Source organism: Lepisma saccharinum, chromosome 2, assembly GCF_977018435.1.
Source record: "Lepisma saccharinum chromosome 2, izLepSacc3.1, whole genome shotgun sequence".
NCBI classification, from domain to species: domain Eukaryota; kingdom Metazoa; phylum Arthropoda; class Insecta; order Zygentoma; family Lepismatidae; genus Lepisma; species Lepisma saccharinum.
The window spans coordinates 186,176,065-186,192,340 of record NC_139230.1 but is presented as its reverse complement, the minus strand read 5'-3'; the positions used below and the strand labels follow the sequence as shown (position 1 = coordinate 186,192,340).

At 37.5% G+C, this 16,276-nt stretch overlaps 1 protein-coding gene across 2 annotated transcripts in view; it reads right to left on the bottom strand.

The window, feature by feature from the left end:
- The window catches only part of LOC145984228 (B-cell receptor-associated protein 31), a 79,496-nt gene extending 70,294 nt beyond the window's left edge, over positions 1-9,202 (bottom strand). The window contains exons 1-2 of one of the 2 annotated variants that reach the window (XM_083117799.1): positions 9,082-9,202; positions 8,217-8,318 (exon numbers count right to left, since the gene is read on the bottom strand). In XM_083117799.1, coding sequence (XP_082973925.1) covers positions 8,217-8,308 — 92 coding nt within the window. In that variant the 5' untranslated portion in view covers positions 8,309-8,318; positions 9,082-9,202. Of the gene's footprint in view, positions 1-8,216; positions 8,319-8,861; positions 8,946-9,081 lie in introns of those variants that run through there. The other variant, XM_083117800.1, reaches the window with a different exon arrangement.
- Between the last annotated feature and the right edge of the window lie 7,074 nt (positions 9,203-16,276).

Genomic DNA, 16,276 nt, shown 5'->3' with positions numbered 1-16,276 from the left:
CCAGAAAATCCCGGAACTTCGGTACTTGAATTTTATACCAAGGGATGTTTGCTGCAATCATTGCTTCGCACATTTCCTTGTAAAACACACTGAATGAAGAATCCTCTTGCATCTGGGTTAGTAAAACTTGCTTCTTTTCACTCCGTAGTTGTTTGTTTTTCACATGAAGTGAAGTGCGAACATGTTGATCTAATTGAGACTTCATAGTGCACCCAACATTTTTATCGCACACTCAACAAAAAATAACTTTACCATCCGTAGTAAATGCATCATCGACTGCTATCCAAGATCGCAGCTTTTGAGATAACGAGGAGGTAGGCGGAGCCATTCCAGCTTTCTACAGCTAAAACACTGTTTAAATACTGAGGCAAGCTCTTCTTAAAACTCCAATGGTTAAAATGAAAAGGCGACGAAATATATATACGAAATTCTACGGTTGAGTTAACAATACTTCATTCAAGATTTGTCGCCGCCGGCTGTAAAAATCAAAACGATCACAACAATGTACGGATGAAAGGTAAGTGCCTCTCAGCATTGTACTTGCCGCCTTCCATTGTTGGTTCTCTTCGTTCGCTGTGTGTTGCTTGCCGCTCCATGTTACAAACTGGAAACTGAAACACTGTCGACTCTTGATGTAATTGTTACGATGCGGTGAATCAACGAACTGCTATGTACGTACAACGAAGGCAAATCAGCACTTTTAAGTTACTATATTTTTTTAGACCTGGAAATAGGGAGGGGAAGTGAGAAGATACTTTTTTAACTAGTAAGCCAAAAGTTCATTGGATTTTCCTCTTAAGGACTGTTTTATGTAAAAAATATTTCATATCTTAGGAATATGTAACATTTAGTAAAATATGTAAAAATATGTAATATAAAACTTCAATGTGACATCTCTACTGACGTAATTCGTCAATATATTTTAATTCCACACTTGTACATATAAAGGAAAAAATATGTAATTACATAGAAATCCGGGCTTTAGTCATTACACACAATATGTAGACGAGATTAAATATGCTATGACAGGCATCGAATACCCTGTTACTATTTCTGACATAACAAAGTTTGAAAACAGGTCATGAAATGGAGAAGGAAAACGATTAGCTATAAATGCATATTTGTATACTTCAGTTACGCATTTTGTGCATCCTGTTAGGATAAGTAATATTGTTGATGACGAAGCCGTAGAAATTAATCTGCTTCTTATTGCTGACAATGATGTTCATCATTACACACTAATTTGTTCACTCTCCCGCTTGGTAAGAAGCCATACAACCAAGTTTCATGCACACATCAAAGTTTGTCCAAGGTGTTTAACCATATTCGACGATCTTGACCAACGTAATTACAAACATTTCAAAAATCAAGAAATTGCCAAACAAAAACTTGCTGAACATAAAGTCTACTGTGGAGTTAACAGACCGGCTCGCATGTTGATGCCCAAAACAAATGAATTCGAAGAATCTAAAATGCACAAGGCCTTGTTGGAACATCCGGCCATCATCATCGCAGACTTTGAGGCTTTTCTCAAACCATTGTCCTATTGCGATCCGGATCCCAAATTTTCTTCCACAACACCGTACCAGCTTCATGATCCAAATAGTTTTGGATATGTTGTTGTTTGGCAAGATAGGATAGATAAACCATATATATATCGCGGACTGAATGTTATTGAACTCTTTTTTAAAAAGATGGTGGAGAAGGTTAAGAACATTGGCAGCCTCTTATGCCAATCGAAACCAATGCTTCCATTATCCAGTGAAGAACTTCAATCTTACAATAACATTGAAACGTGTCCGGTGTGTGATCAAGATTTTACGGATGAGAATCTGAAAGTATTTCACCATAATCATTTCACCGGAAACTACATTTGATGGTCGATTTGTATGTATTGATTCTCAGGCATGTGAATGTTGTTTGCCTTTGCGTATCTGTGCGAGCATTGCACCATCCCCCCACGTATCCCTCTTTCTATAAAAAGTAACATGTCCACGTCCGATATCAATTCCAACTTGATCCTGGTCTGGAGCAACATAGCAGACCACGCCAAACCAGTAAGACTGTAGAAGTATGCTGGATCTAATTTATAAATATTTATTGCTGTTTTTCTGAATACCTGAAAACCATCAGCAAGTATTGTTATGTCTAATTTGAGATATGCATCGTGATAATCGCCGAGAGTATTGCATCTCAATTCCTTCCATATTAATTTCGCATGTTCGTATTCTTCATTCGTAATTCCGTTTTTTTTTCAGTTGACTGAAGAATTCTTTTTGAGGTGGGAGTGTGTCATCATCAAATTTAGATTCATCGGTTACATATTCGTAAGGATAAATGCCTTTACGTTTAATCAGTTCTACGTGTATGTTGGGGAAACTAGCTTTTGTAATTTTAAATTGTTCATCAGTAAGTTTACTCCCTAAAGCATCGAGACTTGCTGATAGGAATCTAAAAGAATGTAGAAACCTCATCTCTATGATTTCATTCGTTCCTGGAATTTTAACTTTCTTACTTATAGAAATATAACGTTCTTCGTTTTGAGCAAGAATATCTATTTTTTGCGTATCGTATCCAAGATTCTTAATTAAAAAATGGAAGTCGTAATTGGATCCATTGTGAAAAAATATTGGTACGAATTTAGGCTTCTGGATTTTGAGGTTGCAGGTGTTACAGATTCCACTAATGTAGTTTCCAGTGAAATGATTATGGTGAAATACTTTCAGATTCTCATCCGTAAAATGTTGATCACACACCAGACACGTTTCAATGTTATTGTAAGATTGAAGTTCTTCACTGGATAATGGAAGCATTGGTTTCGATTGGCATAAGAGGCTGCCAATGTTCTTAACCTCCTCCACCATCTTTTTAAAAGAGAGTTCAATAACATTCGGTACACGATATATATATGGTTTATCTATCCTATGTTGCCAAACAACAACATATCCAAAACTATTTGGATCATGAAGCTGGTACGGTGTTGTGGAAGAAAATTTGGGATCCGGATCGCAATAGGACAATGGTTTGAGAAAAGCCTCAAAGTCTGCGAAGATGATGGCCGGATGTTCCAACAAGGCCTAGTGCAATTTAAATTCTTCGAATTCATTTGCTTTGGGCATCAACATGCGAGCCGGGCTGTTAACTCCACAGTAGACTTTATGTTCAGCAAGTTTTTGTGGCTCAGTCGGTAACGCGTCTGACTACCATGCTAAAGGTCCCGGGTTCGATCCCTGGCCGGTTCAAATCCAGGAACTTTCCTAACGATGGAAGCGGGCCCGGTGCCCACCCAGCATCGAATATCATGGGTAAAGGCGTCAGGGGCGTAATGATGATCACATCACCCCCAATCACGACCAGATCACGAAAGTGTGGGGCGTTACCCCCACACCCCCTATACGCCTTTATGACATGGTGCTATGCACAGGGGATCACTTTACCTTTTTAAGTTTTTGTTTGGCAATTTCTTGATTTTTGAAATGTTGGTAATTACGCTGGTCAAGATCGTCGAATATGGTTAAACACCTTGGACAAACTTCGATGGCATCTGACCAAGCGGCAGAGTGAACGAATTATCGTGTAATGATGAACATCATAGTCAGCAATAAAAAGCAGATTAATTTCTACGGCTTCGTCATCAACAATATTACTTATCCTAACAGGATGCACAAAATGCTTAACTGAAGTATACGAATATATATTTTTAGCTAATAGTTTTCCTTCTCCATTTCGTGCCATGTTTTCAAACTTTGTTATGTCAGAAATAGTAACAGGGTATTCGATGCCTGTCATAGCATATTTAATCTCGTCTACATATTGTGTGTAATGACTAACCTGTTGCGGATTATTTGAACAATGAACCGGGTGAAGAGCCGCTAAAATGCACCACATAGAACACTTATTGTCAGTGTTATGAATATTCCGCATGGCTCTCTTATGCTGAATTGCTACCGTAAGTGGAACGTAGCTTGAAGCAGAAAAAGGTGTAAATTTGTTTACATAAGCGATTAATCTGTGAGGACTTCTTCACAAACACCAACCTGATCCCTTAGCCTCGAATTCATCGTGTTTCCTAATCAATTCACTAGTAACATTAGAATAAAAAACATTCAACTTATCAATGTCTGCCAAATAAAGAACTTGGTTTTTAGTTTTGTGAAAAAAAATATTTCTTGTATCATTGGTTTTCTCATATTTACAGATTAGATCAACATATACTTTTATGGAGTTGTTTTCCAGTTTATTTTTCAAAATATTGATGATAGATGTTTTAATTTTACTCAAGAAACTAGAAATATCACAGCCTGGTTTCGAAGTAAAAAGAAAATCCAGGAGTTGGTTGTTGAATGCAGATCTCATCTGCGTTTGGCCATTAGACATCTTAATATGTTTGGAAGTAGAAGCTTCAGTTTCAGGATGATCAATTTTTCTTTTCAATGTTTCATGTCTGGTTTATGCATTGCAAATTTTTATGTGTTTACTTAAATTAGCAATCCTAATTATTTTTCCACATTGAGTACAAGGCTTAGTAGGTAACGAACGATTTATTGTTGAACCTGTCTTGCTACACCTTGCCCTATGCTTGCTAATATTAGTTTTGGAGATTAATTTCCCACAAATAACACATTCGATGAATATGTTACATTACATTTTTTTTTAATATGCTTTAAGTAAATAACAATTAGATGCACAATCAACTCAAAATTCAATAAGATTCTATTTACTAGAAAAAAAAACACTTTTAAACTTACGATAATTGATAGAATGTAACTTAAAAAAGACAATAATTATAATTATAATATTTTTTTCAGCTCTCTGGTATTTATATATAAATTTTCTCAGGAAAAAATACAAAATTCAATACAAATACAAATTCATACAAATTCAATCTGTGTGAAAAACAACTTGAACCACCTTCAAAATAAAATAATTGTAGCTATTATGATAAAATTTATGATGTTATTTATACAGAATTTCGGGAGACAACAAGTAACATCTGATCACATGAAAACTCAATCTGATAGAAATTACTATGAAAAAGAAATCACTTGATACACTTTTTAAACTTAAAAATAATAAATAGTATGTAGCTTTAAAATAAATTAAATACTTAACTTTTAACACTGCAACAACACATCTGTACTCTTCAAACACTCTCACCATACTAACTGATCTGTAATGCGAAAACCCTTTAAGTAACCTAAGTGGGGATTAAAACATCCAGAACAGTAAGTCAATCAGAAGACACCCATTACGCCATAACCAACAACATGTTAGATACGGGTCTGCATAATAACTTGTTGCATAATTTAACACGTAAGAAATTATGACACTCATACCAAGTACGAGATAAAAAAATCACAGAGTTGCAATAGTATAAAATCAATAAAAACATCATCAAAATATGTTTACCACTGTGGTTAAATTAATAAAAACAATAGGCCTCGACACTCGTACCAAGTATGAGGTGAAAAAACGCAGATTTGCAATAGTATAAAATCACCAAAAACATCATCAAAATAGGTTTACCATTGTGGTTAGATTAATAAAAACAATAGGCCTCGTACCATGTATGAGGTAAAAATCACAACGTTGCAATGGGTGTGCATGGGTGAAAGTGGGTGTGCGTGGGTGTAGGTGTTAAGTACTTTAACTTGAAAAAAATTATGACACTCGTACGAAGTATGAGATGAAAAAACACAAATGTATAATATTATAATAATACTATACATTTTTTTTTAAATTTTTATGCTCCCTGTGCTTAGCACTACGCCTTGAAGGCATATAGAGGGTGTGGGGGTAGGATTATGTTTATTTACTGAAAAAAGCGTAATTTTTCACATTACAAGTATTTATTGGTCGTTGTTAATTAACTTTCGTTACACACAATATGGCGGGCAAATGTTGACTCACGTTGCCTATCGTCAGTTGATATGCAGTGTTTCCAAGCTTATGGACCAAAAAATGCCCCACAAACTATTCACAAAAGGTTTTTAAGCGAAAATTGATCCACAAACCATTCACGGATATATGACACTCATACCAAGTATGAGGTGAAAAAACACAGATTTGCAATAGTATAAAATCACCAAAAACATCATCAAAATAGGTTTACCATTGTAGTTAAATTAATAAAAACAATAGGCCTCGTACCATGTATGAGGTAAAAATCACAATGTTGCAATGGGTGTGCATGGGTGAAAGTGGGTGTGCGTGGGTGTAGGTGTTATGTACTTTAACTCGAAAAAAATTATGACACTCGTACGAAGTATGAGATGAAAAAACACAGATCTGCAATACTATAATAATATTATAATAATACTATACATTTTTTTTTAAATTTTTATGCTCCCTGTGCTTAGCACTACGCCTTGAAGGCATATAGAGGGTGTGGGGGTAACGCCCCACACCTTCTTGTTGCGGTCGTGAGTGGGGGTGATGTGATCAGCATCACACCCCTGACTGCCTTTACCCCCCAGGTACCCATGTCATTCGACGCTGGGTGGGCGAGCGGAACATTTTTCAACTTGGGATTATGTTTATTCACTGAAAAAAGTGTAATTTTTCACATTACGAGTATTTATTGGTCGTTGTTAATTATCTTTCGTGTTGCCTATCGTCAGTTGATATGCAGTGTTTCCAAGCTTATGGACCAAAAAATGCCGCACAAACTTTTCACAAAAGGTTTTTAAGCGAAAATTGATCCACAAACCATTCACGGAAGGTTAGGTTAGGTTCAGATACGTTAGGCAAACATACAAAATTAAATTGGGAAATAAAAAAAACAACTACTCACACACGTCATCTTGTAAAACTACCTCGTGGTGCTACACTAACACTTATTAACCAAAAAATGATGTTTTTTAGGCTAACGTTGATCCTCAAACTATTCACATAAGGTTAGGTAGGTTAGGTTCAGTTAGGTTACGCAGTTAGGTGAAAGTGGGTGTGCGTGGGTGTAGGTGTTATGTACTTTAACTCGAAAAAAATTATGACACTCGTACGAAGTATGAGATGAAAAAACACAGATCTGCAATACTATAATAATATTATAATAATACTATACATTTTTTTTTAAATTTTTATGCTCCCTGTGCTTAGCACTACGCCTTGAAGGCATATAGAGGGTGTGGGGGTAACGCCCCACACCTTCTTGTTGCGGTCGTGAGTGGGGGTGATGTGATCAGCATCACACCCCTGACTGCCTTTACCCCCCAGGTACCCATGTCATTCGACGCTGGGTGGGCGAGCGGAACATTTTTCAACTTGGGATTATGTTTATTCACTGAAAAAAGTGTAATTTTTCACATTACGAGTATTTATTGGTCGTTGTTAATTATCTTTCGTGTTGCCTATCGTCAGTTGATATGCAGTGTTTCCAAGCTTATGGACCAAAAAATGCCGCACAAACTTTTCACAAAAGGTTTTTAAGCGAAAATTGATCCACAAACCATTCACGGAAGGTTAGGTTAGGTTCAGATAGGTTAGGCAAACATACAAAATTAAATTGGGAAATAAAAAAAACAACTACTCACACACGTCATCTTGTAAAACTACCTCGTGGTGCTACACTAACACTTATTAACCAAAAAATGATGTTTTTTAGGCTAACGTTGATCCTCAAACTATTCACATAAGGTTAGGTAGGTTAGGTTCAGTTAGGTTACGCAAACATAGGAAATTAAATTTAAAAAAAAAAACGCTCACATGTCATCTGGTAAAACTACTGCGTGGTTGCTACAGATGGGGTTACATATTCTAACACATGGAACATTTGATTCACGTAGTCGACGGTAATGGTGGCACGAGCTATCATGCAACGGAGATACATTAATGACATTATTTACCGGCTGAATAAGTTGCACGAATGGAAAAAAAATCACTATTCCCAGCTCCCAAAAGTCTATAGGAACACAATTCCGTAAGTACTTTCCCGTCTTTCCTCCTGTAAAATTGAAGAAATGTGTTTTCACTATATCTAACTGTTACTGTATAAGGATGTGAAAAAACATTCTCAAACAAACATGCAGTATTTACTACGACTGAAAAGTTTATGTTAACTGGCATGAATAGAAATAGAACCATGAAAAAAATGTCTGTGTACCACAAAGAAATCTGAATTAAACAATCAGAACTTGGGCCAAAATACTAATACTAACAGCAATCATACTTTTACTTTATTTGAGCATTAGCACTTGTAAAAAATGATAATCGCTTACCTTTGAGGTGATGCAATTGGAAACACAAGAAGCAACACAATGACAATTTCCACATACAAGAATGTGGCTATTATTGTCCACTGTATACTCATGTTGAACTACCTGTAAGAAGAAAAAAATAGCATTGGCCTTCTTTGACATATATACTATACAAGTTAGCATTCTAAACGTTTGACATATTTCACTCCCCTGTGGGCATTATTCAAGCGTGATTGTTAATAACTTTTATCACTTCAAGAGGAAACATTATGCCTTATCAGCTACCATTCTACCATCATGTGGGAAAAATTGCACTAAGATATACCATCATGTGAAAAACTGAGCCAAGACAAAAACATATCTGCACAAAATTCGAAGCCCCACCAAACTGTCATGTGAACGTGATTTTTCACGTGAAAATCTGCATACTACACAACTTACGAATCTTACTTCCTTCTTTAAAAATATAAGCCTCAACGTGATGGAATATTGGGCAAATATAAGAATTTTCTAGAAAGGCGATCCAAACTCCACCAAAATAACTCCGAGCTTCAGTGATGAATGCAATCCTTTATAAGAAAACCACAATGACGGTAGCATGTTCCTTTACACTAATAAAACAGAAGTTATATTGTCACTTTTATGCTATTTTTTACAAATACCTACGAACAGAAATAACGCAGATAATAAATGGTCAAGCAAATTATGCACTTTCACGCCTGCAATATAAGCAATGCTTGTAACGATGACTCAGGTGTTCCCACCAATCTCTGTTATAATAAGGCCACGTAAGAAAATAACAAACTGTCAATGTATTTATAATATAGAAAATAAGAGTACGTCACAATATTTTACAAATATATGTTGTAAGAGCAAATATTCCTACCTCAACGACACAATCCTGTAATTTAGTCGCTTTCAGGTCTCTACAACCTCACGCAATACCCAAACAGGAAAACAATTTCGAACCTATTTCAGGAAGTGCTAGTTATCACGCACAGCTAACAACTTATTGCGTCACAAATTAGTGTGTTTGGCTTCTCCCTAATATACTTTGGCCAATGTGATTAGAAATGCAGGCAATAACACACATATATTAATTTTAAAATAATTAATAGACAATGTATAATATCTATTTCATCGGCAATGGCGGACGGGGGGGGGGGGGGGTTGGTAGAGGGCAATCAACGCTGAAGTCCTTGAGGCGGATTTCGTGGTTGGTTTTCGCCGAAAGTATTTTATTTTCTCTTTTCCGAAATATTGATAAATAATTTGCACAGTTGGAATGAAGTTCAACAAACATTGTGCCATTTTAAGACATATACTAGGGCGGATTAGAGGGAATTTGAGGGGGCAATCTTACGTAATCCCCTCCCGTGAACCCTGAGGAGTCCTGGTGGACTACAGCAGAGATAATTAACTATTTTTGTTTGCAGGTAATGGTAAATTATTTGCACAGCTGTAATGAAATGGCCATACAGTGTGGAACTTTACGACACATACTATATTTTTGGAGGGATCAGAACCAGGTGTGCCCACAGGCGGTTTGTGGACGCAGGTTCTACTTTTTTGTCACGAAAATTTAACTGAAAAAAAAAAAAAATTACAGCATTGGCTGGAAGTGGTTGAACTAGCGTAATCATTTAAGCATCGCTGTTTTAAATAGCAGAAGAAGAACCAGGAACAAACGAAGCATGAGTTTAGAACAGCTGCGTATACTCTGGGTCATCTAGGTAATCGCAGATGACCCGGCTGTATTTCTTTTTTTTTAATATATATATATATATATATATATATATATATATATATATATATATATATATATATATACACATTTCTTCGCAATATTCTTCCAAACCAATTTCGATGCATACATTTCTTTGCTTCCAGCGCGCGAATGCTTCCAACCGTTTGCCGCTGAATGTCCGGGAACCTTTCTCCAGCCGGTGGAATGACTTCAGGGAATCTCACCCTGACGTCATTCCTCCCGCTTCCCTTACAACCCTTGGCGAGGAGGGAGGAGAGAGGAAAGAGGGGGAGGAAACACTGCTTCTCAGGCGCGGTGATTCCGTGCCCAGGGTAAGCTCCTTCTTGTGAGAGTTCACCGGTCGCACCCTCAACCTTCAGAGCCTTTACCATTCCCTCCGCTGAACTAGGGAAAACATACCCGGTAGAGTGCGAAGAACAGGAAAATTGAATAACATGGGCAAAACCAATTCTACGCTAATTTTCACTTTACATTTGCTTCTGTCTTGCTGATTTCTGTTACTTGAACATAAATTTATCAAAAGGAAAAAGCTTAAATATTGAAGATGAAGCAAACTAAAATAAAATTCAAAGCTTAAGCAATTAAAGCACCTATATGCTGACTCCCCCATCCTTGTATTTACAAAAATAGTGATTGTTTCTCCTCTCTAATCTTCAAAAGCAGCGAGAACACTTCTTTCACGGAACTGAATATTTTTTAAAGGGAAAGATATCAAAAATAAATTTTATATATATTAGTTAATTTAAGTTGCTATATTCCGCCTCTTTAGATTAATAGTGATGAAGATGAACGAATTAAACATAAAATGAAAAACACATCGGCACGTAGCCAGGTGGAGGACTCGGGGGGGGGGGCTGAAATCCCCCTCCCCGAAATGCTACAATTATCTAATTTAAAAAGTGCATAGTGGTAATTAATTTTACTTCATTAGCAGGATTAAACACCTTGCATGATACGTTGTCATAATCTGAGATTCATCTTCAGGACTTCTAACCCCACTGTTTCAACTTTATGTGGCGGCTGCTAATAAGGGATGATCCCCATCCTGAAATAAAATTCTGGCTCTGGCCTGCAATGATTCGAACTTTCAAAACCTGTCATTTCGAGCTCGGAAAGGGATTTTTTTATCATTCGTAGGGAATTTCATTCTGAGCCAAGAACACAACAACAGAAGTTTGGCGCGTGAAACTGAATGCGTGTAGTCGTTCTTTTCGTGCTGTGCTTCGCGTTTATTATTTATTTAGGTGTTAGTGTTTGTCGTGATAGTGCTGTGTTAAAGGGTAATGGATGTGATACAAGATTTGCTGGTGAAACCTTTTGGAACAAGATCTTTTCAGGAGAAGTTGCAAATTGTTAATACAGGTAGGCCAGTGTCATCGCTTGAACTTATTTCTACACACAAAGACAAAAATCGGGAATATGTGAGGCATTTTCGCAAGCAAGTTATGACAAAACACCATGGTTGACAGGAAGTATTAGTGTCAATAAGCTTTGCTTTTTTGTTGGCCGTGCTTACTTTTCGGGGCTGAAAAGAATGTATGGACGCGTGGTGAATACTGTAATCTTTGCAACGCTTGTGCCAAACATGAAAAATCCAAACGTCACATAATTTCCTTTGTTAAGCTGCAATCTTTCGCACAGACACGTATTGACGTGCAACTGGACAAACAGCGTGCTTTGGATGTGGTACGGCACAAGAAATCGGGTCCTGGAGTAAGTTGAATTTTGCACTTAAATAAATATTTTTTTATTTCACTAGTGCACGTCTTTCATTTTATATTTCACAGGTTGTTTTTTATAGCTTTATAATACTGTCTTGTTTTATTATTTGAAATTCTACACGTATATTAAACTGCAATAACGAGAATTAATTGATTGTGGTCGTAGCAATAAGACAAACATTCCGCCACAATATTCCTAAATCCAATATGGATCCTGGATCAAGGGTCGGAGATTACCCACTCGTTAGAACCAGCATACGCCACTGGTTTAGAATTGATTTGCGAAACCGGTTCGAAGCACTTCCCATGAATGAAGAAGAGACCGTAGAGGATACGTGCAGAAGAGTGAAGAACCAGGGTTGGCATGTTTAAAACACTTTGTTTTAAACGTTTAAAACACACGGCTTTGTTTCTTTTGCAAATGTTTTAAACGTTTAAAACAATGTGTTTTAAACATGTTTTTTTAGAAGTGTTTAAAAAACCTTTTGGTACTTGATATTTTATAGTCTGTGATAATTACGCCTTCATGGCGTGGTGCTATGCACAGGGGAGCACTTTACCTTTTTTACTCTTTTTTTGATAATTTTTTTGTTTGGCAACCCCGTTACAGCGCTGTAACCCCGTCTTTTCAATTAATCCGTGCTTTACGGGTCTCACTTATCGCACAACACTTGAGCAACCTTATGTTCTGACGTCACGGGAGAAAGCTTTTAGATCGACCACAAGGAAAAAAAAACCTTGGGACGAAAAGTCCCCGCGCAGCTTTCCCTTCTTCCCTCCACCTCGGGCCATAAGGAAACATGGTCCACCTTCCCCTCCCTAACTCGCGGGGATACGGTGCACAGGAGTCGCGGGTCTGCGCAGGTTGTTTTGCTCGTGGTTCCACTATAGGTTAGGTAGGCTAGCTATGTATGCACAAGTTACCAAAACTGTTGTGCGACGTGAAAGACGCGTGCTTTACTGTAGAAATCGAAACTTCTCAGTTCTTTGTTTCGTACCGTCCTGTAAGTTTGAGACTTGTGGAAGCTGGAAACTAATATCTGAATACACAATGCGTGATTCTGATCATGCCGTGATTTTTTTTTCTCTTTCGATACGATTCATTGGTTTGTATAACTGAATGAAGCGCAGGTGCTTACTTTTGGTAACATAATTTTGTACTTGGAAAGATAAATTGATCTGGATAATCTATTATGACACTGCAGGTTGTTTTCTACTATATAAACTGTTCAGGCAGCAGGAATTATTTCACCCTGATTTTCCCAGGACGAGGTAATTCTATAATATTTAGTTTCTTGAAATTTAGATGAATATGAATCCTAACCTACTTCAGCAGTGGCGGAAAAAGGGGAGCTATTACTCCCAGGCCCGTAGCTAGAGGGGGGCAAGGGGGGCAACTGCCCCCCCTGAGACCATGCCTTGCCCCCCCTGTGAAAAATATAGAACACATTACTATCTGGAATTCTCACTGTTCTTTACAATTATATCCTATATTGCTCTAGGAACTTAACAAAGACACTTATGGATTTGGTGATTTATTAAGGAACGCGTGTTGGATTCCATAATGTCGTACCAGAATTGGGAAAAAAAAAATCTTTCCATATTCAGATTTCGGAAAATGATTTCACGATTTTCAGACATTCTGAGTGACCTTATGTTATTAAAGATACGTAATGTGTAGGACAGATTACTGGGTCAGTTATCAAACATGACGAAAATGTGATAGTGTTTCGCATTTATTATTTCTGTTAGAAAGCAATAAAATTTGTGGTGTGATGTCGGTTACACCAGGTATCTTTTGGAGTGGAAATAGAAAAGGTTCTACGAAAGTTTTGCAATACACCTCTCATTTTCAAAATCTTTGAAAATACTTTTCACCACTTCTTCAACCTTCAAAACCATTCGTCGAACCAACTCCTCTATAATTCCTGAGGGAAGTGGGTACACTCGTCATCCCACGCCCTTAGAAGGTTCTCTTAATTGGAAAACCTATTACTTTTAGCCTGTTATTGACGTGAGGAAACAGTGCAGAGTCACATGGCGAGGTCTGCACCGTAGGGAGGATGCTCCAGCACTTTCAGTCCCGTAGGTGCAAAATACTCGATGCCAACTAAGCGTCTGCCTTCGAACGTGGACGAGTATTTTTGAGAGCTTGAACTACTTGGGCAGCCCTCCTCGGTGTACCACTTCGCGGTGACGGTCTTCTGTGTTAATAGCACCACGTGCTCCACAACTCCCCTTACAGTATAGGCGAACATCATCCTCTTCTTTACTGATCGAGATTCTTGCACAGACACTGGCATAGGCGTGAACAGACCTTCTGATTAAGGGAGCAAAAGCCTTGATGAAAGTTCAGTCGGGAAAGAAAATCCTCATTTTATTCTCTGTTTAGTTTCATTGCATTGGTGGGTATATATAATGCAGTAACATAGAGGAATCATAACGAATAAATAAATTATCTGTGAAATATGCTGCCCTCCTTTTCCTTCAAATAATTGTGTTCATACATTTAAGACAAAATAGTTTAGCAGTAAGAGTGTGAAGTACTTAGTTATAACTTCTTTCACTGGTAATTTACAATGCATTAGAGAAAATAATAAAATTGCGAGCGAAGCGAGCAAGAAATCTTTTACATCCAAATTTTTGCAAACTGAAAACAATATTGATTTAATATGGCACTAAAAATTCCATAGGGCGCCATGGCATTCTCTTTTACATTTTTTTTCATTTAGATCGTTCGGCACCCAAGGCCAACTCCCGCCGCCCACTAGCTACGGCTCTGAACTTAACAAAACTGCAATGAAAGCAGACATTGCGAGCGAAGCGATCAAGAAAACTTTACCAATTGTATTTTTATCTCTATAAAATTTGATATCGAGGGGGCAATTGCCCCTTTGTGTCCCCCTGCAGGTGGTCTTGGCCGCCTGGAAGAAATAATGCAAGAAAGAGTATCTTGAGTATCATTTTGTCCTGTTACTCTTAGATTCTCCTAGTCTTGCTTTCTTTAACCTCAATGTTTGTCCCCCTAGAATTGATTTCTGTTCAAGGTTGGGGAGGGGCAATGCCCATTGCCCCCTGTGGTTGCGCCACTGCACCCTCTTCCCCCATAGTGCTTTGAACTTTAATCGCTTGAAAATACTTGATTTTCTTTAAGAGTCTAATGTCGTCTAATATGGGTGATAAGATTCCTCTACACTAAATTTCTAGGTGAAAGTATAATAATGTAGGAACATGGAAGGGGGGGCAAAGCCACCCCTCCCCCTTAGAAAAATGAATGTCAACCTAAAATAATATATTTAACACGTGTAATTTGATTTTTCATAGTAATTTACATTAATGCGATGATTTCAAATGCAAATGGTGTTTTTGGGGGACAAATATGATAAGGAACATGGGTGTGTAATATGATAAATGTATTTTATAAAGGAAAGGGTAAGTGTTGACTTCCTGTTGGCATGCTATCATTTCCATAGTATTCTATTGCTTTTAGAATATTTAGCGGCAGTAAAAATAAATGCCATTTGCAACCGTGAAGCTAATTGGGATTGCATACATTAAGAATGGCAGATGATGCCATTTTAAGATGGCTTGTATTGTAGCATCGAAACAAGAACTGGACGAGCAAATATAAGAAAAGTTGTTCGCCTTGATGTCCTCTACACACTGTGAAAATTGCCCTGCGTATATAGGTTCAAGAAAATGACGCTGCGTTGCCAGAGGTCCTGGATTCGAATCCCGGTTTGGACATGGATGTTTGTGTTTGTCCAAAAATGTAAAAAATGACAACCTGAGAAAAAGTGAATAACAGGGCATACTACCGCTTAGGGGTATTCCTTTAAAAAATAAAAATAGTCGGTATGGCGTTTGTATGCCACGTGGGAGACCGGGGTTCAATTCCTGGGGTGGGTGAACTAAGATCGGAATTTTTCCTGTCTTGTCCCGCATAAAACAGCTCTGGGCCTCATCCAGCCTCAAATCAATGGGTACCTGGGGGTAACCCTGGGGAGTAAAGGCTGCCGGAGCATGGTGCTGATCACATCACCTTCATTTGGCCGAGGTCGAGAATGTGTGTGGATCTATCCCCACATCCCCTAAATGTGTCTTCATGGCACGGTGCTATATACAGGAAACTTTGACTTTTTTATAACCTAATTTTTTGCCAAAACATTCTGTCAACTCTTCAGCTGTGGAGTGGATTTTCCTAATTTTACTCATCTTAAGGCATTCTATTTTTCACAGAAAGCAGTATCAGTATTTTAAAAAACCCTGATATTTGGGGTTTGTACGCTTTGGTGGTGACAGGCATCCGTGAGACCTCATGCAGCAAGGATGGAGTAAGGTGAAGGAGGCCCCTTATACACTGTATAGTTGATTTCATATTATAGTCATTAAGGAACATATTTTTCATAATGTAAAGAGGATACAAAATTCCTTAGTATGAAATGACATCGTAATCCAAGAAGTCATTGATCAATCAAGGGGTTCCCATTTGTTTGTCGGGTGTCAAAGAAATGTGTTTTCAACAATAAAATAATACAATTCACACAATATTTTGCAAATTGGTTAAAGTAACCAGTAAGCCAACATTTTCT